The sequence below is a fragment of the Ceratotherium simum genome, chromosome 17 (assembly GCF_057802395.1).
Source record: "Ceratotherium simum simum isolate JZ-2026a chromosome 17, ASM5780239v1, whole genome shotgun sequence".
Classification (NCBI taxonomy): domain Eukaryota; kingdom Metazoa; phylum Chordata; class Mammalia; order Perissodactyla; family Rhinocerotidae; genus Ceratotherium; species Ceratotherium simum.
Window position 1 is genome coordinate 49,234,683 of NC_141916.1, and position 27,263 is coordinate 49,261,945.

A 27,263-nucleotide genomic window follows, 5' to 3' on the forward strand; every position below is an offset into this window, starting at 1 on the left:
TAGGCTATAAAATAAGATTAAAAATGGGCTTATGTAACAGGTAGCCACTAAAAAAATGGAAGTTATAATATTTATGTACTAGGTAATCTGTATACTTCATAATTTGTTATTACTTCACATGTGCATAATACCATTTTTCATGTAAAGAAACTGAGGTTCTGAGATGTTAAATGACTTACCCAGTAGTACACGAAGACACAAGCACAGAGCTAGAGTTACAATCCCCAGGAGAGTGGGGATCTTCCCCAAACTCAGATGAAGCATCAACAGGAGGAGACTGCTCACAAACACATCCGGAATCTGGTGGAAAAAGCATGTCAAAAATATGTAATTTTGGTGCTTATGTTAAATGTTCTTATTTTTTCTATGATATTTGATACTTGGTTAATGTGTCTACAAAAATGTAATTGTTTTTGTTTGTTGAGTTACAAGCCAGTTGCCTTACTAAACTGTTGTATGTGCTCTTTTTAAAGCTCATTCTCTTGTCTTTTGCAGATAGAAAATGATTTCATGTGCATATAATGATTATTTTATTTCTTCCTTTGAATTATTTGCAATTCTTCTTTTCTTTAGTGTGGGCTTGTATAATGAAATGACTTGAACCTTCAAAATGTTAAGTAACTGTGGTGATAACTGGTATCTTTGCAAATGGAGAGCTTGCGAGTGTTTCACCAATAAGCATAAGACTGACTTTAGCTTTGGGGTAAATACTTTTAAAAATCATCTTCAGAGAGAATTTTTCTCTTTCTATCTTTCTGTGTGTGATATTCTAATAAAACCTGCATCAGAAGTATCAAATGTGTGTTTTTTTATTTAAGATGATTGTGTATTTCCTCTTTCTGACCAATTAAAATAATGATAAATGTTAATAGTGGTACACAAAACAATGGTATGCCTTCTAGTCTATGCATAGATTCAATGAAATATATACATATTCACACTTATATGTACTGTAATAAAATTACAAACATCAAAGGAAAATTAAAATACAGATGGTAAATACAAAGTAATGAGAGGTAACCTCCAAAGAGGGAAAATATCAATTTGAAAAACATGAGAAATATTATCAAAAAATAATATGCCAGGGACCAGCCCCATGGTTAAGTTTAGTGCATTCCGCTTTGGTGGCCCAGGTTCGGTTCCTGGGTGTGGACCTACACCACTCATCAGCTGCCATGCTGAGGTGGTGACTCACAAACAAAATAGAGGGAGATTGGCAACAGATGTTAGCTCAGGGCAATCTTCCTAAGCAAATAATAATAATGATATGCCAGAAGACAATTGATTCATATTTTCAAAGTGCTAAAGAATATAACTATAATCCTGAATTGTTGGCTGAAAGTTTTTTCTGGGGAATGAATTAAATAGTATTATTTCCAAATTAAAAAACTGAGGATCTTTACTATACACACCTTCTACAATAAATGCTACTAATGGATCTACTTCAGTAAGACTTTTATGGACTGAATTGTGCCCCCCCCCAAAATCCATATGTTGAAGCCCTAACCCCCAATGTCACTGCAGTTGGAGATAGGTCCTTTAAGGAGGTAATTAAGGTTAAATGAGGTCATAAAGGTGCAGTCCTAATCCAGTAGAATCAGTGTCCTTATAAGAAGAGGAAGAGACATCAGGAGTCTCAGAGGAAAAGCAATGTGAAGACACAACAAGAAGTCCGCCATCTGCAATTCAGAAAGAGAGTCCTCACCAGAAATCAACCCTGATGGCCCCTTGATTTTTCACTTCCAGCCTCCAGAACTGTGAGAGAACAAATTTCTGTTGTTGAAGCCACCCAGTCTGTGGTACTTGATTATTGCAGCCCAAGCAGTCTAATACAAAGATAAAAAATAAATTAAAAGAGAAGGATTGGGACGGAAGGAGCAATGATGAGCAGACGAACTGTTGAAATAGGCTGAGAAAATAAGTAAGCGTTGGCTGTGTATAGTTGTGATGAAATTGATATTCTGTAGTTTAAAGCAAGCTAGTATTAAAATTCTACATAACATGAACTACACACTCAAAATTGCTAAATTTTATTCTATATAAATTATAACTCAGTAAATCCAATTAATATAACAAAAAAAAATCTGCATAACACATATTAGAAGAAATGACAAGTATAAAGGGGTGTTATTACATGCCAAGGCTTTGGCCTGTATTGAAAGGAAGTAGTGGTTTAACTCAGGCATGATTAGAAAAAGAAACATATTACATATATTAACAAGTGTGTTTTACTTAACAACAAAAATAGTAAAAGTAAGTAAACTCCTAAATAGATAGCCGGGAAAAAGGAATAACATTAGTTCCATCAATCTAAGACAAAGCAGACGAAGAGAATTAGAGAAGAAAAGAGAAAGCATGACTGAAAACCACAAGGAGGACATTAGAAACAACTCCAAAGTTATCAGAAATCACTAAATGAATTGTTAGTCATTAAAAGGCAGAAACATTCGAATTTTAGATTAGTAAATGTATATGTATGTATATAAAATATTTTGTGACATATTTATATAATAAAATCTTACATATTTCTAAGTTTATAAATCTTATATATTTTATCCTGTACACAAGAGTCACACCTAAAAGAAATAAATGAAAAATCGTTGAAAATACATAAACAAAGATGTAAGAATACAAATGATCAAAGGACGGTTAGATGCTTTCTGATATTCAGCCTTTCCTTCTAGGCTAGCAACAGAACCCTAATATTATCTTGTGCATCTTGGTGTCCAAATGACTTAAATTTGGATGTTTTTTCAGGTGAGAGATAGATAAACTTCTATCTAATTAAATCACTAATATGTTTTTCCTCATGTATTTAGCTTCATATTATTATGAAGCTGAACTCTGAACTAAAGTACCAACCAAACAAGAGTTGGTGGAGCAACACTAATATCAATGAAACATTTTTAAGGTAAAATTCATCAATATTTAAAGAGAGATATTTAAACTAATACAAGGAAACAACTATAAACAAGAGACAATAATTAGGGGCATGAATGCTTTTAAAAATATAGTACCAAGTTAAATAAATAAATTTTAAAAAATGGACAAAGTGCTATATCAATATATATGAAAATATTAAATATTTCACAAGGTGATAGATCAAGCAGAATTTATAATTATAAAGAGGATGTGAGCAACACAACTAAGTTTGATCCAGTAGAGTTTAATCTGATAGAGTCCTATACCAACAGAGAATGCACAATCATTTCAAAGAAATATTTAACTTTTGCATAGATCATGTAATAGGCAAAAAATTCTCAATAAGTGAAAAAGAATGCTACCACACAAAATATGTTCTCTAATCACCACAATTCAACATTTTAAACAATAGTAATAATAATAATAATAGTAGTAATGGTATTCCATAATTTGAAAAGTAAATTACTCACTGATTCAATCATAGGTGAAACCAAACAAAAAAATATGTTGGGGTCAGTCCAAAATTTAGAACTGAACAAGAACAAAAGCAGTATCTAAATCAAACCTTGAAAATTTCAGCCTAAGCTTGAAAATTCATACTATGAATGCATTTCTTTAAAAAAGTTGTTTGAAAAGATGAATGAGCCAATTACTTAAATCAAGAAGATAGAAATGCTGAGAGGTTAATGAATGTGGAATCAAGCCAAATGCCATAGTGCAATGAAAGGAAAATGCAAATGCAAATGAGCATGGAGCAATAAAGGAGAAACAGGTTTTGAATAAACATATTCTAAAACAAATAGGCTGCTGCAAATTCTCGAACACTGGGCTATGTGTACAATCCAGCTCTGAAATCTCCTCTGAATGCACTTTGGCCTGAAGCACATTAAGGATACAAGAAAAAACAGGTGAATCCGATGTCACACTTTAAGTGTTTGTCAACACGTAATTTTTTAAAGACTCAGCAAAATGTTGATGGAAGATGTGAAACAATCTTTTATTACCTATGCTCAGTGAATTTACATTGAATGGAAAAAAGCAGTCAAAAAAAGGACATAAAAATGAATGACAAAATAATCTTTAAAAAATAGAAATAAGTTAGGAATAGAATAACGTTTACTTAGTTTTATTGTATATCGAAAACTATAAGGCGGGCCTGGTGGCGTAGTGGTTAAGTGCACGCGCTCCGCTGGGGCGGCCGGGGGTTCAGATCCCGGGCATAACCTGGGCGCACTGCTTGTCAAGCCATGCTGTGGTGGCGTCCCATATAAAGTGGAGGAAGATGGGCACGGATGTTAGCACAGGGCCAGTCTTCCTCAGCAAAAAGAGGAGGATTGGCGATTGATGTTAGCTCAGGGCTGATCTTCCTCACAAAAATAAATACATAAATAAAACTATATTCAGTGCTCTACATGTTTTATCATGTATAATCCTGAAAGCAATTATACCACATTTGGTACATAGGAAACCAGGAATAAGAAAGGTTAAGTGCTTTGCCCAAGGTCACACAGCTAGGAAATGGAAAAAATTGAAATGTTAGCACAAGCAGTCTGATTCCCAAGCTTGCATAATTAACTACTTTATAATCTGCATATAATAATGAAATAAGAAACTAATGACATTAAAATTAAATTAAAATAAAATATAGATGAGGTTAAAGCCAAAGGATGCTTTGTGAAAAATCAATAAATAGACCAAAAGAAAATACACATAATATTAGAAACATAATAACTCTACATAGTAAAACAAAAAGTGAATTATATTAGCACACTATTTCAGCAAAAAATTAAACATTCAAGTAAATTGGACATTTTTTAGTGCCTAAGTAGCACAGCAGCTTCTCCAGTGCCAGGCTCCCGGGGGACATTCTGATCCACAGCAGCCAGCAGTCAGCACCTTTTCCCAGCATGCCCCTTGAGCAGTTTCACAACAGAGCACCTCTGATAAGATATCTTGCAGTGAACAGCTTTCCCAACACCAAGCAGGTAGATTTCTGGTAAGGTCTAGACAGTGGATTTCTAGCAGTTTCCGGTGGCACAGCTCTGTGTGCCATAGCTCTGCCATCTTCAACAAGGTCTGGGTTTTAGCCTGGATGAGTAGAAGCTTCTCCTTGGGTGCCATATCTTAGACCTAGGGATAATGACTGTTCCTATATCTGCTATTTCTATATTCTGCAGAGACCTTTTTACTTTTTTCTAGTCAATCCCTCAGGACTCCAATCCTCTGTTACAGTTAATAATTATTTATGTCAAACTTTTCCTCATCAAATTTCTGTGTGGTCTGTCTCCTGATGGAACTCTGACTGTTAACAGATGATCATATATTTTTTGACCAAATTTTTCATTGAAGCCATATATGTGGAAGGAAATTGCAATAACCTGATAAAAAGTGTATATTAAACAAACGCAGGAACAATATGCTTAATGCTAAAATGTAGAATCTCTTACACTAATGCCAGGATTAAGAAAAGCTTTGTATTAGAGGTATTAGCCAATGCAGTGAGAAAAGATAAGGAAATAACTCACATGAGAATTTGAATGAAAATGACAAAACAGATCTTTTTTCTTGCAGACAACATGTTTACCTATGGATAATCCAAAGTAATACACAAAGAAATAAGTGATAAGTTTATCAAATAAAATAAGTAAGGTTAGCAAAAGAGCCAAATATGGTATTCATGTACATCTATTTGCCAGTAATTACTAATTAGAATATGACATATGAAACTGAACTTTTTCGCAGGAGCAACAAAAACTATACGGTGCCTGGAAATAAGTCTCAGAAGTAAAATATCTTATATTATTGACACATTTATTAAATTGTATTGAAGAACGTAAGAGAGAAGATCTAAAAGAATGTAGATAGATAACATGTTCTTGAGTAGATAGAATCAATTTCCTAAGATAGTAATGGTGTCCAAATCCTTGTGCCAATGCAATTCCAGTCAAAATCACAATGGAGTTTCAGGAATATTTGTAAAATTCCTGAATATTTTAATTAAAAATTAATATTTTAATATTAGACTCAAGATAGAAATCTTTGTTACAAAACAAAGTATGAGAGATATGCTCAATAAATATTAATAATGGCCTGAAAAGCTTGATGAAAGAGAAGGGGATTTAAATCTAGATGAGCTCCATGATATTCACTTTTTATTTTGGAAATTATTGGACAATAATTTGCGTCTTACCGTTCCTTAGAATTTTTCAGGAGACCAAGCAAAATGTGTAGTTTGTGTGTGTGTGTGTGTGTAAACAATAAAGATATTTATAAGCACTAGTTATCAGCACCCAATTTTAGGGAGTTTTAGCCGTCCTGGGGGCCCTAGGGAAACTGGGAAGTTTTAAATAGGAAAATTTGGAAAACCTATGGATAGGTTCCTTTAAGTCTTTCTACGTGGATCTAACATTTTTGTTAAAATAAATCCTCAGTGATAATGATCCATTAAGGTCATTGCTAGATGACTAAGATCCATCTACCAATTTAGACATTTGCTCCACGTTCTATGTATTAGATTTTAAAATTTTACTAGCTAACATCTAAGCTTGATGAATCCAAATTATGTAGAGGTTAGGAAAGGCAAAAATTGCAAAACAGTGAAAGAGAATATGTCCTTATTTGAATGTTAGCAAATGAGAGTTTAGCGTTCATTTTAACATCAGCTATGAAATATTCTAGCCTATTGCAAACACATAGTGTATGAACAAGATTTTGTTTAACTTGTCTTGGAAATGTTTTTCATAAAGACAGTTTTGAGTCCATCCGTTAGCATACCTTGGTGTTTCCTGCTTGACATTAATCTCAGAATTTAAAAGAAAATGAAAACTTTACTGCACATCCAGAAACTAGGTCCTCGTGGAACTTTAAGTCAGAATATTAAGGAATCATAAGCAATGACATTAGGCTGAGTGTTTTTTTCCCCAAGCCATGATAAGTTTACTAAGAGCATTTTTTCCAACCTAGTAGTTGCAGAATTTGTTCTAGGAAATTTTGCCAATGGCTTCATAGCGCTAGTGAATTGCATTGACTGAGTCAAGAGGCAAAAGATGTCCTCAGCTGATTGAATTCTAACTGCCCTGGTTGTCTCCAGAATTGGTTTGCTCTGGGGGATATTAGTAAATTAGCATTCAATTGTATTTAACCCAGTTTTATATAGTTTAGAAGCAAGAACTATTAATATCGCCTGGACAATAACCAACCATTTTGGCATCTGGCTTGCTACTAGCCTCAGCATATTTTATTTGCTAAAGATAGCCAATATCTCCAGTTTTATTTTTCTTCACCTAAAGTGGAAAACTAAAAGTGTAGTTCTCATGATGCTGTTGAGGACTTTGGTCTTTGGTTTTTCATCTGGTATTGGTAAGCATAGATGACAGTATGTGCATGAATGACTATGAAAGAAACATCACTCGGAAGACCAAATTGAGGGACATTTTATACCTTTCAAATACGACTATATTCACAGTAGCAAACTTCATACTCTTTACTGCATGCCTGACATCTTTTCTGCTGTTAATCTTTTCCCTATGGAAACATCTCAAGAAGATGCAGCTCAATGGCAAAGAATCCGAAGATCCCAGCACCAAGGTCCATGTAAGAACCATGCAAACCGTGGTCTCCTTTCTCTTGCTATTTGCCAGTTAATCCCTGGCTCTGGTCGTCTCAATTTGGAGTCCTAATAGGCTGCAGAACAGACTGGTGCTCATGCTTTGCCAGGCTATTGGAATCATATGTCCTTCAAACCACTCATTTATCCTGATTTGGGGAAATAAGAAGCTAAGACAGGCCTTTCCGTCATTTCTGTGGCAGCTGAGGTGCTGGCTGAAAAACAAGACATAAGTGGAGCATTATGTGTCTTCCAGCAGAAAACAAACTATGAGTCTTTGTAAACTTGATGTATGTGTGACTATAAATAATAATGACTTGATGGTACAGATAAGGAAGATTGAATTTAATACAAGAAAGTAAAAAGCTTAGGAAATTCAAGTTGCATAAGAAGGAGGAAGAAGACAAAAGCGTGAAAAAGAAAAACCATGGCCATGACCTGTGGTTAATGATGTTAAAATTTTTTTTTTATGTTGAAATTCTTATTAGGGAAAACACATACAAACTCACATGTGAGGAGTTATTTGTTTAAGGCTTGCTTCCCAAGAGAAATTTCTTCAACTCAAAGGCTTTTTGTTTTGGTGTGACTTAATTTGCTTTTCCAGCCTACTTTCCTTTCAGATTCATTTATTAATTAATAAATCCATTAAATAAATCTATTTAATGGAGACATTAAAATAAGAAACATTTAAAATATGCTGTGTGAACATATACACATTTATGTAACATTTAGTTATTAAACAGAGAAGTTATTTTTATTTCACAGGAACTATACGTACTTCATAATTTGTTAATACTTTCATAAATACTAAGATATCTTATTGATAATGCTCCCTGTTAATAATATGTCAGATGTTAACCTCCAGTTTGGGAATGAGTTATTGCATAGAGTTATTGCATAACTCGATTAAGTTGGCATACTGGATTTTTATGGAGAGTGATCAGGAATAGACATTCTGAATAATCCTAAAATTATGAAATCATTTAATAAATATTAAAAAATGGTGTTTATGTTCACCAGGATCCACATATGAGAATATTCATAACAGAATTATTATAAGAGTATATTCCATCAACAATAGATCAATAAAATGTGCTAAATTCATCCAGTTGAATGCTATTCAACAACAAAAATAAAAAATCTACAATTACATACCGCCACGTGGATGATTGTTTCACACAAAAATAATTTTAAATAAAAGGAATTAGTCTTGCCCCCCTAAAAAAACTCATATAAATTATTCCAATTTCCTAACACTCAGCTGCAGGCAAAACAAAACTATAATATCTAGAAATCATATTTAGGTAGGAAAACGAAAAAGGATACTATGAAAATTATTTCCACAAACTCTCTGTTTGAGAGTAGACTAGGTGGTGTGATCAGGAAGGGGCATCCAGTGAGCTTCATTTTTTTTTTTTTTAACCTAGGTGGTGGTAACACCAGTGTCCAATTTAGAAGAATTTAAACTAAACATCCTCTTCCTCTTTATCATATCCTCTTTCAAAAATGTTGTCACTATTATTAACTACTTTATTCTAGAAAAATGTATCATATATTTCACTTTTGCATATATTAAAAACCCCATCATACATTATTATTTTTAAACAATTAAAGACTTAAATAAAAAGAAAAAACTCTTACATATTTACCCATGTAGTTGACCATATCTGATGCTGTCTACGCCTTTGAATAGATTCTTATTTCTATCCACCATCACATTCTTCCTGCCTTGAGGATGTAGGTCTGCTGGTGATAAATTATTTTTGCTTTTTATGTCTGAAAAAGTCTTTATTTCTCTTTCAGTTTTGAAAAATATTTTGTCTGAGTATTCCAGGTTGAGAGGTTTTTTTCCTCTTCCATTACTTTAAAGATGCTACAGTAGATTCTTGCTTACCCTATTTCTGAGAAGACATCTTCTACCATCCTTATTTTTTTCCTCTGAACATAACTTCTTTTTCTCTTGCTATTATTAATATTTTCTCTTTAAAATCTACTTTTGAGAAATTTGATTATGATGTGCCATGGTGTAGTTTTTGTTTTTTTTCTTGTTCTTGGAATATATTGAGCTTCTTGGGTCTATGGGTTTATGGTTTTCATCATAGTTGGGAAAATTTTGGCCATTATTTCTTCTACCAAGCCCTGCCTTTTACATCACTCTAATTACACATCCATTAGGCCCCTTGAATTTCTCCAAAGATCAATGATGCTGTTTTATTTTTTCAAAATTCTTTTGCCTTCTGTGTTTCATTTTGGATAGTTTCTGCTGCTATGTCTTCAAGTTTACTAATATTTTCTTCTGCAGTGTCTATTCTGCTGTTAGTCCCATCCAGTATCTTTTTTTTTTTTATCTCAGACACTGTAGTTTTAATCCCAGAAGTTCAATTTGGGTCTTATTTATACCCTCCTTGTATCTTAACTTTCTGGACACCTGGAATAGAGTTACAATAACTGTTTTAATGTCTTTGTCTGCTAACTCTAATATCTGTGCCAGTTCTAGTTTGGCTTTGTTGATTTTTCTCCTCATTTTGGGCTATATTTTATTGCTTCTTTGCGGACCTGATAATCTTTGATTGGATGTCAGACATTGTGAATTTTACCTTGTTGAATGCTGGATATTTTTGTATTCCTATAGATATTTATGAGCTTTGTTCTGGGATGCAGTTAAATTACCTGAAATCAGTTTGATCCTTTTGGGTCTTGCTTTTAAAATTTGTTAGGCAGACCAGAATAGTGTTAATAAAGAGCTAATTATTTCCCACTGATGAGACAAGACTTTTATGTGTATTTTACCCAGTGCCCTATGAAATATGAGGTATACCAGTGTCTTATTCCATTGGGACTGCTATAACAGCAACAACAAAAATAGGCTGGGTGACTTATCAACAAGAGAAATCCATTTTTCACAGTTCTAGAGGCTGAGAAGTCCAAACTCAAGGAGCAGGCAGATTCAGTGTCTAGTGATGTCCCACCTACTGGTTCATAGATGGTGGCCTTGGTGTGTCCTCACATGGCAGGAGGGGCAAGGGATCTCTCCAGAGTCTCTTTTATAAAGACACTAATCCCATTCATAAGGGCTCCACAATCATGAGCTAATCACCTCCCAAAGACCCCTCCTCTGAATTCAATTACATTGAGAGTTAAGATTTAACATATGAATTTAAGGGGAACACAAACATTCAGTCTATAGCATCTAGTCTTACTGGTGGCAATAGGCACTCTTCCCTTCCTTTTGTGTGTGCAAGGCACTGTTTCGTATAATCCCTTGGATGGTTCTTTCCCAGCCTTGGACAGTTTCCTCAGAGGCCTGTGTCTATTGGTTGTCTGCCAAATACTTGATGGGGACCCTCCACAGATCTCTGGAGTTATTTCTCCTTTCTGGTACTCTATGCTGAAAATTCTTGCAGTCTTGGTCTCCTGGATTCTCAGCAATATTTCTTCAACTTGAGAAGTTCACTGGGCTCTAGCTAAGTTCCTACCCCTACACTATGCCCTGAAACTTTCTCAAGGCTATCATCTTGGTCAATCATAAGGCTCACCTTATTTGTTTTCTGTCTCTCAAGGATCAGTGTCCTTCATTGCCTAATGTTTAGCATCTTGAAATCTGTTATTTCGTATATTTTGCCTGATTTTTTAAATTTTTAGATGGGAGTGTAAATCTGGTCCAAATTATTCAATTTTTCTGAAAAGTGGAAGTTCTTAAGCCAAAATTCTTTGGATAACTTCTAGTTTTTTTTATTTGAATTTCTTTTTTTTAAAGGAAAATTCATTAAAACTCAATGAAGTTAATTTTTATCCACTAACTAGTAATTATTTTGTCATAAAATACCTCCTTAGAGACAAAATTCTTTACTAACTGATTTCTTATTTCAGTTAAAATTCAGGGGATATGAACAATAAAACTACTATGAGCATGCATATCAAGTCTTTGCATGAGCATATGATTTCATTTCTCTGGGGTAAATCCAAGAAACGGAATGTCTAAATCATACAATAGGTGTATATTTAACTTTTTAAGAAACTGTGTATCTTTGCTTCAAAGTAGTCGTGCCATTTTATATTCTCTCCAATCCACATATCCATCAACAAATGAATGGATAAATTAATTTTGGTGTTTTCCATACAATGGAGTACTACTCAGTAACATAAAAAGCATGAACTACTGATATACACAACAACATATATGAATCATACTATAATTATACTGAGTAAAGAAGCCAGACAAAAAAGAGTATATGATGTATGATTCCATTTATATGACATTCTAGAATATGGAAACTAATCCATAACGAGAGAAAGTGGTTGCCTGGGAATGGTCTTGGGGGGGATGTGGAGGGGTAGAAAGAAGAAATTACAAGACATAAGGAAGCTTTTGGGGGTAGTGTGTATGTTTGTTATTTTGATTAAGGTGATGGTTTCACAGATATATAAATATGTGATACTTATCCAATTGTACACTTTAAATATGTGCAGCTTATTGTATCTCAATTAGTACTAAAAACAGTTTAGGAGTGGGGGCCAGCCCAGTGGCACAGTGCTTAAGTTTGTGCACTCTGCTTCAGTGGCCTGGAGTTCACGGGTTCAGATCCCAGGTGCTAACCTACACACTGCTCATCAAGCCATGCTGCCGCGGCATCCCATGTACAAAATAGAGGAAGATCGGCATAGATGTTAGCTCAGGGACAATCTTCCTCAAACAAAAAGAGGAAGATTGGCAACAGATGTTAGCTCAGGGCCAATCTTCCCCCCAAAAATAAAAAAAATATTCAGGACGAAAACTACACACACATATGCATTCTGATAAATCTTCTCTTTGCGACTTTAGAAGAATCCGATGTTTTCACTTTTTTGTTTATTGGTATCCCATACTTTCTGTTTATTGCAATACAATGTGTAGAAATTCTCCTCTTTGGCTTATGTACCGTATGTGACACTGAGTTGTCTTTCCAAGGGCTACTTTTTGAATGCAGAATGCTGTACATGTGTAAGTGTGTATGCACATGTGTGCATGCGTGCATGTGTGTGTGTCTGGTAAGGGGATGGGAGAGTAGCCACAAAGAGTTCCTTTGGGGTGAGTCCTACCTTCCTTGGGACCTAGGTTCTCTTTCTTCTTCTAAACTCCCATGAAAGCTCAGTTTCAAAGCTCAATCTATTATCTCATCTCTGTTTACACTTTTGTGGGAGTTGGTGTGTTCCTCAAATTCAGCTCAATGTCCTGGAAGATCCCAAGCCTGGAATGCCCATCCTACCTCTGCCTCGGTGGTGTGTGGGGGCTTCTACTCTTGAGAATTTTTCCTTAAAATTCCTCATTTTTGTCTTTTTAACGCTTCAATTTGGATTCCTTTAAGTTGGAGGGTAATACTGACAATTTTATGGGATTTTGTGGATTTAGTTTATTGCTTCAATATTGCTTTTTTGAAAGTTTTTGAAGAAGTAAGAATACTTCTTCAAGAAGTAATGATTTGATTCCACCATCTTGTTTAGGTAACCTATAATTACTTACTTGCATTGGAGTTTGATTTAACAGTCAGAGAGCAGATGTTGTTAGAGAAATGTTAGAACAAGCTGAATAAAATCCAAACAGCTTTGATAGGGTAGTGGGTATTACTGAGTGGTAGTGAGGCACAAAATGAGGACAATGCAAGCTCTGCAGATGAGCCTCTCCTCTTCTCAATATTGCCCGATTTAACTGAAAGATTGCTTTGTGGGGTAAAGATAGAGTTCTATCACTTCTTACAAGCCCTATAAAAGGTTCCCAAAGTTTGTTGAATATTTTAAGTTATGTATTAAATAATATCAAGTGTAACCATGTTTTAAAAATATCTTGATATCTAATATGATTTTTAACATCAAGAGAAGCTTAATGAATATTAATGAAGGAGTGAAAGTCGGAATTATTAGAGAGAAAATAAAGAGGTTTGAATCCACATAATTTTCCTGAGCTTCATTTTCCTATTGCCAAAAAGAAGACAGTCATTCCTACACAATGATCCCACAAAGTTGTTGTGCAAGGTGTGTGTTTAGGCACTTGCAAACAATTCACCGATAAATAAATATAAATTATCAGCATCCCATTCAGGAGTTGTGATTTCTCTGGGTTCACTCAGGAAACTTGAATGCCTTAGATAGCAAAAGATTTGGATAACCTATGGAAATGTCCCTTCAGTCTTCCTTCATCATGCCTCAGTGGTGACAATTTTAGTGTTCACCAAACTGCATCTACTAATGTAAATCTTTGCTGTATGTTAGAGCTCTATGCATTGCATTTTTGAATGTGATTGATAATAACTCAAATTGGTGAACAAACTGTGTAGAGGTTAAATAAAGCAAGCATTGCAAAATAATGAAAGAGAATATGTCTTTATTTGCATGTTAGCAAATGAGAGTTGAGTTCCTCTTTCACCATCAAGTATGAGAAATTTCACTTTTTTTTTAATAAGATTTTATTTATTTATTTATTTTCCCCCCAAAGCCCCAGTAGATAGTTGTATGTCTTAGCTGCACATCCTTCTAGTTGCTGTATGTGGGACACGGCCTCAGCATGGCCGGACAAGCCGCGCGTCAGTGCGCGCCCGGGATCCGAACCCGGGCCGCCAGCAGCGGAGCGCGCGCACTTAGCCGCTAAGCCACGGGGCCGGCCCAGAAATTTCACTTTATGTTGAGAACATACAGTACCTGGATCAGAGTGCAGCTAGCTGTCCAGGAGAAAATGATCTTTATAACGAGAGCTATGTGCCGACCCGTTAGCACACCTTAGTTCTTTCTGCCTTGAGCTTGAGCCTACAATTTTTTTAAAGGAAGATATTAACTGCACATCCAAGAAATAAGTATATATAGTATTTAAACGTAAATCAAGAAATTGTCAACATTGCAATTAGAAATTGAAGCTCTCTCTTTGCAGACATGGTAAGCTCCTTGCATAGCTTCATCTTCATTTTAGTAAATATAGAAATCATAATCGGTATTTTGGGGAATGGATTTATAACACTGGTGAACTGTATTGATTGGCTCAAGAAACGAAAGATCTCCTTGGCAGATTGAATCATCACTGCTTTGGCAATCTCCAGAATTTGTCTGATTTTCATAACAATGGTGATGTGGTTTATAAGGGAGTTTTATCCATCTTTATATGTGAATAGAAAGAAAACTATACTTATTAGTATTGCCTGGACCGTGGTCCATCATGTTAGCATTTGGCTTGCCACAGGCCTCAGCCTCTTTTATTTTCTTAAGATAGCCAATTTTTCAAATCCTGTTTTTCTTTACCTAAAACATAGAGTTGAAATGGTAATTCTGGTATTGTTTCTGGGAACATTAGTATTCTTGCCTTTAAATCTTGCTATGGTAATGGTACATGTTATTATCCACATACATCCATATGAAAGAAATATGACGTTAAGTTCTAAAAGGAGTGACATTGAAAACTGTTCAAACTTGATTACATTCATTGTGGGATCCTTCATACCCTTTTCTATATCCCTGAATTTTTTTCTCCTATTAATCTTCTCCCTATGGAAACATCTCAAGAATGTGAAGCACAATGCAATGGGATTCAAAGACTCCAGCGTCAAGGCCCATATAAGAGCCATGAAAAATGTGATATCTTTCCTCTTACTATATGCTATTCATTTCCTGTCTCTTCTTATAACAATTTTCCATGCTGAGATCATGCAGAACAAACTAGCCATTATGCTAGGTCAGGCTTTTGCACATGTTTATCCTTCAGTCCACTCAGTTATCCTGATTCTGGGAAACGGTAAACTAAGAAAGGCTTCACTTTCTGTGCTGTGGCAGCTGAGGTGTGGTTGACAGCTGGGGAAGATTCGTAGATCACTCTTTAGAGCATCATATATAATCTAGAAGGAAAAAGTTCAGGAATGTGTGTATGGTACTTCACCTCTCTTTGGTGTTCTTCTGTAATGTGTGATAGTGAATATTTTAAAATGTTTATCAGGCATAGGTTCTTTTCTATGCTTATTAAATGTGAGTTACATGTATATATATTTAGCATATTCATACAAATATGGGTTATCTAATTATAAAATTATTAATGGGTTATCTAATTATAAGAGCTTTTGCCAGCAAAAAATGATATAAATAGTATTTCAGTTTTCACTTTGGAAAATTTTAATAAAAATGTCAACAATATACATCGTAGACATATACTTAATAAATGTCATACTTTTTATGCATATCAGTTTTCCAATTTTAAGAATCGATTTACAAATATTTGTTAGAAATTTTTCAGAATCAAGAAACAACTTGTATTTCACTCACTCATTCCACTTTTTTACCTTTTCATTCAATGGTTCATGATATATATATATTTATTTATTTGTACATTATCAGAAAACTGCAAATTGCCTTGGAAATTCATTGATTGATATTTCCCATTGTAATCTTTAAATATGTACCCAAATGATTTAAACTTTAATGCATAAACTTCTAACCTTTTAGCTTGCAATTGTCAGTGAATTTGAAATTTTAGTTTGTGGGCTGATTTTTTTAAACGTATGTTTTATTTGATCATGCACTTGGGTCTCTGGTGAGTGAAAAAACAGAATGGACGTTAAGAAAAGACTAGAAAAGTATATGAACAACAGACACATGAATTTAAGACACGTGACTTTTACAGGATCGATTTGATGGTGGAAAGAAGATTGGACTTAATCCAATATGTCAAAGTTTATTTAAAATCAAGTTCAAGTAGAGACATAAAGGATACACAAGCCTGGGGGGTAACGTTGGTAACTTTTGAATATAATGAAATGCTGTCTATTACTCTCTGTTTCTACAGTAGAATGTATGATCCATGTGACCAGCAAACTTGCTAGTCTTGTTCATTATTGTAGCCTGGAGACCTAAAAGAAAGCCTGCACACAAAGCAGTTCAATAAGTATTCGATCAATCAATAAGTGAATGAATAATCGAGTGACCTATGTATACTAGGACTGGAGGAGCAAGCTTAGTCCTACCAAACTTGAAGCCTACCTATTACAGAGATTTCCCAGACCCAGCTTACAAATTTATATTTACACTCCATGAATTCAAGCACTTCCAGAAGCTGGAGCAGCAGACTGACTCCTTTGGTGCAGAGAATACATCCCCAGGGGAGCACATCCCCAGGAAAGAAGCTGGTTTTATAATCTGAAGCAGAAATAAATCAGAATAAAAACAAAAAACTGGTGGTCGCTATCACAATAGTATCAAAAAAAAATAGAAGAACATGTCTATTGGTTCCTTTATAAATGGTTGCTTTCTTATGATATTTGCTAGCTGGTTATTGCGTAATCACAAAGATTTTTAAAAATTGATTAATTTTAAAAATACCAGTTATAGTATTAAACTGTTACAATATTTTTTCTTACTTTTTTACTTTCTTTAATTGATTTTCTGTTCTTTTCTGGGTAATAAAACATATCTGTGTGTAAAGATAATTTTACTCCTTCCATTCTAATATGTATATCTCTTTTATGTGCTTGCTTGTCTAATGTTAAATAAAAATATACACTACATTGATAGATATTCTTATTTTATTCCTTTTTCTTTAGAGAATTCTGTAGTGTGTCACAGATACACATAAGATTAGCAGTTACTTTGAGATACATAATTTTGATCATGTTCAGAAAGTTTCCACATTTTTCTTACAAAAATTATTTTAAAAAATACAGATTATCCAAAACAACATTGATGTTTTTTGAGATGATCATATCTTTTTTTCCTCTTCTGATTTATTAAAAGAAATAATGAACATTCTTTAACATTCCTGGTATAAAGCCTACTTGGTCATCATCTAACTAATAATATACCATTTGAATTTGTTTAAAAGTATTTTACTTGTTTTTGTAAAGTGGGATTTATTAGTTATTATCTTTGTCAGAGTAGTCATATCAAGATTATTTCTTTTTATTCAAAAACTTGTGACATTTCAATATTTTGTATAAATTGTTATATTAAAGGACTGTTACTTGAGGAAATCTTGCATGAAACTACTTATATCCAGCAACTTTTGGGAAGAGTTAATCATCTGTTAAATTTCATAATATTTTACTTAGCTATTAAGTACTTTAACTTATGTTTAATATATTTTAATGTCATTTTGTATTTTATATCTGTAGAAACTGACCATTTTCCACTTTTCAAGTTGATTTTTTCAGAATGTAGAAAAAAATGTTTCCTCTTTTTAAGCTCTTTTCTTGGACTTTACCTGGTTACTTCTAAGATTGTCTATTTGTTTCTTTTCTTAATTCAAGTATTTTAACACACTTTTGTTAATTTTTTGCATTTTCAAGAAGTTATTACTATTAATACTGAATTTATGAGTAATTTCTTTTCACCCATTTAATATTAAATTTCATTTATTTTTTATTATTCCTATTTCTGCTCCTCAGATTTACTTTATTTCTCCTTTTCTAATTATTTGAATTTATTTCTTACTGAATTTATTTTTAATACTCCTTGTAGTATAAAACCATTCAAACATCTAAAATTTCCTGATTATGTCAACCAAATCACATGAGTTTTTATGTCTATTTTCAAAATTTTATTTTTTTGTTTGCAAAAAGTAAATTTTATTTTCAAAATTGTCAGTAAATGTGACTTTTCTATTTGATCAGATATTTACATTATATAAATATTTCAAGAATACAAGTAGTTTGATTTCCATTTTTAAATTATATTCTAAGGTTATGATAATCTGATTTATAAAAGTATATTGTATAATTCCATTTTATTTTCTTTACTTTATTTTCTTTAAATAAATTTCATTAGGAAAGAATGTGCTTTTTGCTTTAAGTTACAAAATATGCATATATATATGAATATAGTATTAAGCATTTTTAACGTATATTCAAGACATTGGTTTTCTAATTTTTGTCTCTTTTATCTGTTAAAATCTTTGAATCTTCTGCTACAGTTATAATATATTCATTATCTTCTGTAATATCTAATAGTTTCTGTTAACGTTTTTTCAAATGTTATTTGACACATAATTCTCCAACAGAGACAGGCTTCCAATATTAGAACAGTTGTAGAATCTATCTTAAATTAGTGGAATATTTAAAAATATATGGGAAGATCAAGCATAACTGGATACAAAATAATTAAACTTGGTTGGATTTTCCTCCAAAATGTAGCAGCATGGAACTATATTATATTTCACATTTTTAAAAAAGAAAAATATTTGTATTGTAACAAGTTTAGGTAACTTGAGTAAATAGGAAAAGAAGGTATAATTCTGAAAATTATACATAGTATAGTGGATTACAAATGGTCACAATCTCTTTGACGCTTCTCTTAACGAGAAGGGAGTCTATTTTCCCTCTCATTGAATCTGGGCAGGTTCCATAACTGCTTTGATCAGTTGAATATGGCATAATGCTGTTTCTAAGCCCAGCTTTATGATACTGGCATTATGCACTCCCTGTCTTTTGGAACGTTCGCTCTTGGAACTAAGTCACCATACTGCGAGAATCCAAGCCACGGACAGAGGTCATGGTAGGCATCTCCATGTGTAGGTCCTGCTGGGCTCCTCGCTGACAATCTTCATCAGTTGCCAGCCATTGGGTTGAACTGGCTTAGACCTCCAGCCCATTTAAGCCTTCAGATGACTCTGGTCCCAGTCATCATCTGAAGGCATCTAAATGAAAGCCCACAATTAAGAACTGCCTGGCCAAACCCAGTCAATCCACAACCCCCCCCCCCCAAATAATAAACTGCTGTTTTAATCCAATAATTTCTGAGGTGTTTGTGATGTAGAAATACTACAGATATTGAGAGTAGAAGGAGAAAGAGATAAAAAGAATCCCATCAATCCAATCTCAAAGTAAGAAAAGAGAACAGAAAAAACGAGAAAGAGTGACAACTAGCAGAATTCTAAGATGGCAAAACAAGTCCAATGTTATCACAAATTCCAACGAATTTAAATAATTTCCTATCAAAAGACAGAGAATTTCAGTTTAAATAAGAAAACAAAACATAACTATATTCTACCTACAAGAGGTATACCTAAAGCAGAAAGCCACAGCGATTGAAAATAAGTGGATAAAAATGTACCAAATACTAATGATCACAGTGACTGCCGCTTGCCTCCCAGTATCTAGTATCTCACGCTTTGTTAATGATAGAATCTCACTGCTGTGTTGGACATATTTATGCCACTAATGCTCATCCGTGTAATTTTTACTTATGGAAGAGATAGATACTCTTCCACATGGTTAAGTTACTAGCATTCAATTGATTGTTTATTTGTTCATTTTTGTCATATCAAGCTGAATAATAACTAATATACTACCCAAACAAAAGCATCAGACAAACGAACATTTAAAGTAAACAGTAACAACAGTTAAAGAAGGGTTATTTCAGAGTAATAATAATAATAGGAAACATCCATGGAAAAGATGCCATGATCATAAATTTTAACACACCTAACAACACATTCCCTAAATAGATGAAGCAAAACTAAAAGCACCACAAATAGAAACTAATGAGTCCACAAATAGTGAGAATTTAACACACATTTCATAAACTGATATATCAAGCAGAACTAATAATGACATGAAAAATTCAAAGAACACAATTAGCAAAATTGATCAAATACTTTTATGTGAAATCTGTACTCAATAGAAATCTACACACGATTATTTCAAATATTCATGAAACGTTTACACACCTGGACCATGAATGTGCTAACAAAGAGTGTCTCTCTCAACAGATTCTTTGGAACAGATATTGCATAGAATATAATGCAATAAAATGTTAAATTAATTTTAAAAAGCCTGGAAATTAAACTACTCTCTGTTAATTAGGTTTCTCAGTAAGAGACAAACATTTAGAACTCAACAACAGAAAAGCTCTGTGTAATCAATCTTGAGAAAATCAGCTAAAGCTAAAAATTCACATCTATTATCTCATATATTAGAAAAAAGTTTTCTAAATGAATGAGACACATATTGAATTCAAGAACTAAGAAAATGAACAACAGGGTAACCCCCCAAAGAGTGTAAAGAAGTTGAGAAGGAGCTAATATTTACTTTTTGCTTATTTTGTGCATGGTACCATCCTAGGCAGTATGTGTGTGCTATTATATTTAATTCTGAAAACAGTCTTTCTCCCTTAGGTTGATGAAGACTCTAAGACAAAGAAAGGTTAACTAACTTCCCCAAGTCACACAGTTGGGAAACGGAAAAAATATTGTTTGGACCCACCAAGTCTGAAGCTTCAGTCATTATGCTTTTAGATGTGAATAAAAATAAAAGGAGAAGTTAAATGAATAGAAAACTAAAGTACAATAAAGACTAGTAGCACAACCAAAACCTTTTAAAGATCAATAAATTCAAAAGTCTGATGACTGATAAAAATAGAAGGCAGAAAAAAAAATCAACATTAAGACAAAAAGTGGGCGATAACTACACAGAGTTGAACTTTATATAATCAGCGTTGTGAATAATTTTATCCCCCAAATTGCAAAACTCTGTCAAAATGTCCAAGTGTTAGCATAGCATAGATCACCAAAAATTTTTATATTAATAATAAAAAACTTTAATAGAATTCTAGAATTAAAGATTTTGAATCTATTATCAAAATTCAAAAAAGTGAAAAAATCAGTCTCACAATATATCTTTAAAAATATATCATAAATGAGAAAATTTATTCCAAGAATATGAAGATAGTTTAAAACTAGAAAATAGATCATTTTAATTTACATAATGTCATCTCAATAGACGTTGAAAAATTATTTGACCTAATTTAACCCCTAATCAAGATTAATACCCAAGCTAAGTTTAAGTAGAAGTAAACTTCAATGACTTGAAAAGGTGTCCACTAAACAAACACAAAAGTTTTATAGCTGATAGTGTAACATAGAAATACAGATGGTCCCCAACTTACAATGGTTCTACTTAATTTTTCTACTTTATGATTGTGCGAAAGTGATACATGTTTTGTAGAAATTGTACCCAAAATTTTGAATTTTGATCTTTTTCCAGGCTAGCAATGTGTGGTACAATACTCTCTTGTGATGCTGGGAAGTGGCAGTGAACCGCAGCTTCCAGTCAGCCATGAGATCAGGAGGGTAAACCACCGATATAATTACAGCCATTCTGTACCCATACAACCAATCTGTTTTTCACTTTCAGTACAGTATTCAGTAAATTCCATGAGATATTCAACACTTTATTATAAAATAGACTTTGTATTAGATGATTTTGCCCAACTCTAGGCTAACGTAAGTGTTTTGAGCACATTTAAAGTAGGCTAGGCTAAGCTGCAATGCTCTGTAGGTTAGATGTATTAAACGGATTTTTGATTTACAATATTTCAACTTACAATGAGTTTATTGAGATGTAACCTCCTGTAAGTCGAGGAAGATCTGTACTTCCTTTTAGTCAAGATTAAGATAAAAATACTTGTTTGTTAATCATTTTACTAGAAAACTTAACCAAGAAATCATGACAAGAAACATTAATAAATTACATAGAAAATGAATGGAAATTTCTTTTTATTATATGCTGATGTCTACCTATATAATCTAAAAGAATCAACCAGGGCCAGCCCAGTGGGGTAGTGGTTAAGTTCATGCGCTCTCCTTCAGCAGCCCAGGGTTTGCGGTTTGGGTCCTGGGCATGAACCTACGCACCGCTCATCAAGCCATGCTGTGGCGGCATCCCACATACAAAATAGACGAAAGTTGGCACAGTTGTTAGCTCAGAGCCAGTCTTTCACACCAAAAAAAAAAAAAAATAATCAACAGGAAAACTTTTAGAATAAGAAAATTTGACAAGTTTGTGGGATACACTGTCAACGTATACAGGCCAAAAGTGCACCTATTCATCAACAGTAATCTATTAGAATGATGCTACAGGCTGAATGTTTGTGTCCCCCTCAAATTCATATGTTGAAACCTAATCCCCAATGTGATAGTAATTGGGGGTAGGGCCCTTGGGAGGTGATTAGGTCATGAGGACAGAGATGTATGAATGGATTAGTGCCCTTATAAAAGAAACCCCGGAGAACTCCCTTCCCCCTTCCACCATGTGAGGACACAGTGAAAAGTTGGAGGTCTATGAACCAGGCAGAGGGTCCTCACCAGACAAGAAATCTACCAGTGCCTTGATTGTGGTCTTCCCAGCCTCTAGGACTGTGAGAAATTAGTTTCTGTTGTTTACAAGCCACCCAGACTATGGTATTCTCTTATAGCAGCCTGAATGGACTAAGACAAATGAGTAATTTAAAAATAATTCCTTTCACATTGATAACAAGAACCATAAAGTGATTATAAGTCAGTCTCACAAAAGTGTTAGAAAGACATTATATATTATATAAGTATATAATGTCATATAATACCTTAATGAGGGACTTAAAAGATCTGAACAGAGATGTGCTCGAGGGTCGATTTCCTAAGATTTCAATTCTGCCCAAATTAATTTACATATTCAATATAATTCTAACCAGAATTCCAAAAGGATTTCTTGTGAAGTGATTTCATATGATAGAGATGGCACTAGAAATAAAAAAAAATACACTATTCAACTAATGATATTGAGACCACTGGCATTCAACATAGGAACAAAAATTATATTTCTAATTCATAACATAAAGAGAAGCTACATTCAATATACTATCACTTTAAATTTGAAAACAGTTTTTTAAAACTCTTACAAGAAAGTCTAAATAAGACTTATAGCTTCAGTTTAGGGAAGCTCAAGCTATAAAGATTGATGAATTTACATTTGCTGATAAAAGTAATAGAATTAGTCCATCCTAAGTCAAACCATTAGAGCTCTATGTCTAGGCTCTTACCTGTCATGTCCTCTGACTCCTTTTAAAGGAGTAACATAGCATGCCATTGTAAATATTATAAAACAGTGTGTGAAGATGAGGGAACACCAAAGCAATGGAGAGAGTAGAGTATAGAATAGAATACAGTACACTTGCTTGTGTACATCTATGTTGTGTGTTATAAATGCATCATGTTAAACAGGTGAGGAAATATTAACTCTGCAGTAATTACTCTTATGATATCAATATATATTTTTTAAACATTTAAGATAAATAATATGTTTAGAAATACAGGGGTACTTTTTCCTCCCAGGAGGGATGGGAAGATGGAGCTTGGGGTGGCCTGGGCCAGCCTGAGACCAGCAATGAAGTGAAGAGAGCCCAGGGGGACTGCGGAGGTGGAGGAGGCTATCAGAACATCTTTTCTGTTCTAGACATTCTAGAAGAGTAAAAAGGTTCCTTCTAGCCCAACTGTGTATTTTTGTGAAAGGATAAACTGACTCTCAAGATAGAGACTGACTAGTGCAGGGTCACCCTGCCAGGCACTGGGGACGTGGCCATTCCAGTGTTCTGTCTTCACCGTTATTATCTCAAACCAGAGGCCTGGAAACCTCCTGTACTTGCCCCGGGACCCCCGCAGGCAGCAGAACCGACAGGCCAGTGGGAGGAAGAGAGCAGCAACAGGAAAGAGGAGGGATCCCCCTTCCTTCGGTGTTTCTCCCCCTGCTGCCAGTGTCACCCCAGGGGCATATAAATAGCCAATAAATACACATAAATAGGAGGGTCCTCTCTGGAAAGTGATTTTAAACTTTTAAAAGTATTTGCAATGTATATGATAGAAACCATTAATAAAATGTCAATTGTAAAATATATATAAATTAGGCAAAGCACATGTATATAAATTAGGCAAAGCACATAAACACAATTTTCAAACTAAAAAATACATTAAACAAAAAGTCAGCCTCACATTTAAACAAAAAAGTAAACACAGTACTACTGTAAAACCAATAATAGATGTTCTTTTTTTGAATTTCAAGTTGGCCACATTTTCCTTTTGTTGATTGCTATTTGGAGTTAGCATGTATGCAAATTTATGAACAGTCCTTCATTTACTGCTGGTGAGAACTTATACTGATGTATCCATTTGTAGGGCATTAATAAGAATCAAATATTTGCATAGATTTTAGATTTTAACTCAAATTTTAACTCATTTGCATAGATTTGAACTGCTTCTAGGACTTCATCCTACAAATAGAGATTTTATCATAGGATTTATCACATGAAATATTGTGAAGCTTCCAAAATATGGATTTTTATTTTTATTTTTTTTAAAATACTGATTTTTAAAAGAATATTCTTTAAATAAATATAGAATACATAAGTATACACCATACCACACAAATATTAAAAGGAATGTTGTAAGGCAATGCTGCCCAATGGGTATTCTCAGGATCACTTTGCCAGCATGATGTTGATGAATGTTGTGTGGAAACAGTGCTCCTTTTCAAAATAATTTTGAGAAATGCTAGGTTAAGCAAAGTTAAACAATTTTCTGTGCTGCAGAACCTCTCAGAGTGCTTAATAGGATAAGGTATTTTGTTAAAATCCAGTAGAAGGATATAGTATGTGATGTTTCCAAACATTTTTGATCATAGAAAACCATCTTTCCCCCGTAAAACAACTTGAACAACTAAAGTTTATGATTTATGGGTATAGAAAGATAAGGTTTCTATAACATGTTTGTAGGGGTTTGTACACACACTCACACACAACTAAGCTTTGTTTAGATGGAATAGAATATATTCTTTTAACTTATCAATATTTTTTTCCTAGAATGTAAACTCAGTAGCTCTTTAATATTTAAAAATTTATTTTTACAAAAGTATTTATGACTAATGGAATGAGGGATCTGATTTTGAATCCAAAGCCCTGGTTTTGAGTTCACTTCTGCTACTAAAAGCTTTCAAGTCTAATAAATGCTGATGCTGATAGTGATGGTGATGCCAAATTGCCATCTCTCAATTCAGAAATCTCCTGCCAATTCCATTCTTCAATCTGCTGTTAGTCTCCTGATTGGGCACTATAATGTGCTCGTAGTTTGCATTTTAGGGTGAACCAAGCAGTGAAAACAGTGAAAGGAAATCGGCACATATTTGCATCTGAGAACACTACACTTCACTGTTTGGATACTCTTTTTAGTATGGAAGATTATAACCTGTGACTCTAATAAAAGAAAATAAAAAATTTGCTAGAATGGAAATTGCTAGCTGAGTCATTTGAAAAAGGGGAGTTATCATTTCATAAAGACCGATGTCGCCCTATCCTATAGTAGACTGATTTTTTTTTTTTTAGTGGAATCAAATGAAATAGTAACAGAGAAATACTAAAACAGTAAATATTAAATATCAGTCTCTTAACTCATGAGAAATTATCATAAAATCTGGGATTTTTCTCTCTGAATGGAAGCCAAGTGTAGAGGAAGACATTTGATGGTGGTACTAACTTTGGGATTCATCAATGCCTTGACGGGAAAGAACAGGATGAGTTACTTTAATGACTAGCTGGTCTAAACTCCAGGATATATTTCCTGATGTTCACACTAATCCATTCATTTCTACTGGAGCTCTTTTCAGATCTTTATAGCACTAATAAAATTGGAAGAGTGATAGTTTGCTTGGGTTACAGACTGGCTGCTGTACATATTTGTTAGGTTTGCCACCTGCCTCAGATTTTTCTCTTTCTTGGTGATGGCCCCCTTTTTCTACTAAACTCTTTCTATAGCTAAGATGAGGGTTTATATGGTTATTATTGTTATGTTTCTAGGATCTTCTAGCTGTGGCAGGTCTCACTTAGGGCCAGGGATAAGTTGTCCTGAAAGGGAAGAACATAAATCTCCTATAAATAGAGATATACATTTAAAACTAGACAAAAATAAAGTATAATCCTCAAGAGATTCTCACATATCTTCTGTGTTCACCATTTTGTCTTTGTAATATGTCAAAATGTATCATCTCTGGAAAGGGTTTCACACGCCACCTGGTCTTGGCTGGTGGGTTCTTTCAGAAGTATAACTCTGAAAAACTCAGTGTTTTACTTATTTGATTCCAGTCAGCTTTACATGCCAGCAGACAAGTCACAGTTCTTTTCTAGTTATCCTCCTTATATTTGCTATATTTCATCACTTTTCCACCTCTGTACCTGTATCTCTAGACTTTATAGCAGATACTGTGAGCATATGAGGTTTTAGCAGGAAAATCAGATATTTAGTCTCTCTGCCTTGAGTTCCTTTGTCAAAATAAAAGGATTTATTGGATATAACAGCTATTAGTTGGACTTTAATCTGTGAATTTAATACAGTTAGAACTTTTAACATGGGTGTGACAGCCATACCCTTGGAATGATCTCAGCCTGAAGAATGAGTTTTAACCAGACTTGATACTCATATACTATCTGATGTTGAGAAGCAATTACCTCTTCGAGCCCTGTAAGATCCCAAATTTCTAGACTCTTTCTAGTAATTTTTGTTCTTGCTCTCAAAGTAGATAGTTATTTCTGAGCTCAGTTTTTTAAAAAATATGTTGTCAAATGTGCCACTAGTATTATTCAATACAATCCTCTCTGCCTAGAGTTACAAAATCTTCAAATATGTTATCTATCTTCCGAGTACCCACAGGTGACAGTTTACCAAATGTTTTCCCACTTCTCAACATGTGTTCCGGCGAACAATAATGATTTTCTTGCCACTCACTGCAATTAATCAAATATTAAGTCAATATTACATATTTTAAATATTTTGTTTCAGCAGCACCCCACCTGCAGAGGACAATTCCATACTAGCGAAGATAGTTTGGGCTATGCTGCGATAACAACACCCCAAAATCTCACAGACTTCACATGGGAAAAGTTTTTGTTTTTAAATTTTGCTACATGTCCAGTGCTCATAGTAGTCTCATGGCTGTCA

At 33.9% G+C, this 27,263-nt stretch overlaps 1 protein-coding gene and 1 pseudogene across 1 annotated transcript; both read left to right on the top strand.

Moving 5' to 3' along the window:
- Window positions 1-4,829: 4,829 nt before the first annotated feature.
- Window positions 4,830-7,761, top strand: LOC101399585 (taste receptor type 2 member 45-like; annotated as a pseudogene).
- Window positions 7,762-14,428: 6,667 nt separating this feature from the next.
- Window positions 14,429-15,456, top strand: LOC101390843 (taste receptor type 2 member 14-like). Its single transcript, XM_014791311.2, is given in 1 exon segment — window positions 14,429-15,456. A coding segment is annotated over 1 exon segment (906 nt). The 3' UTR covers window positions 15,335-15,456.
- Window positions 15,457-27,263: the final 11,807 nt, after the last annotated feature.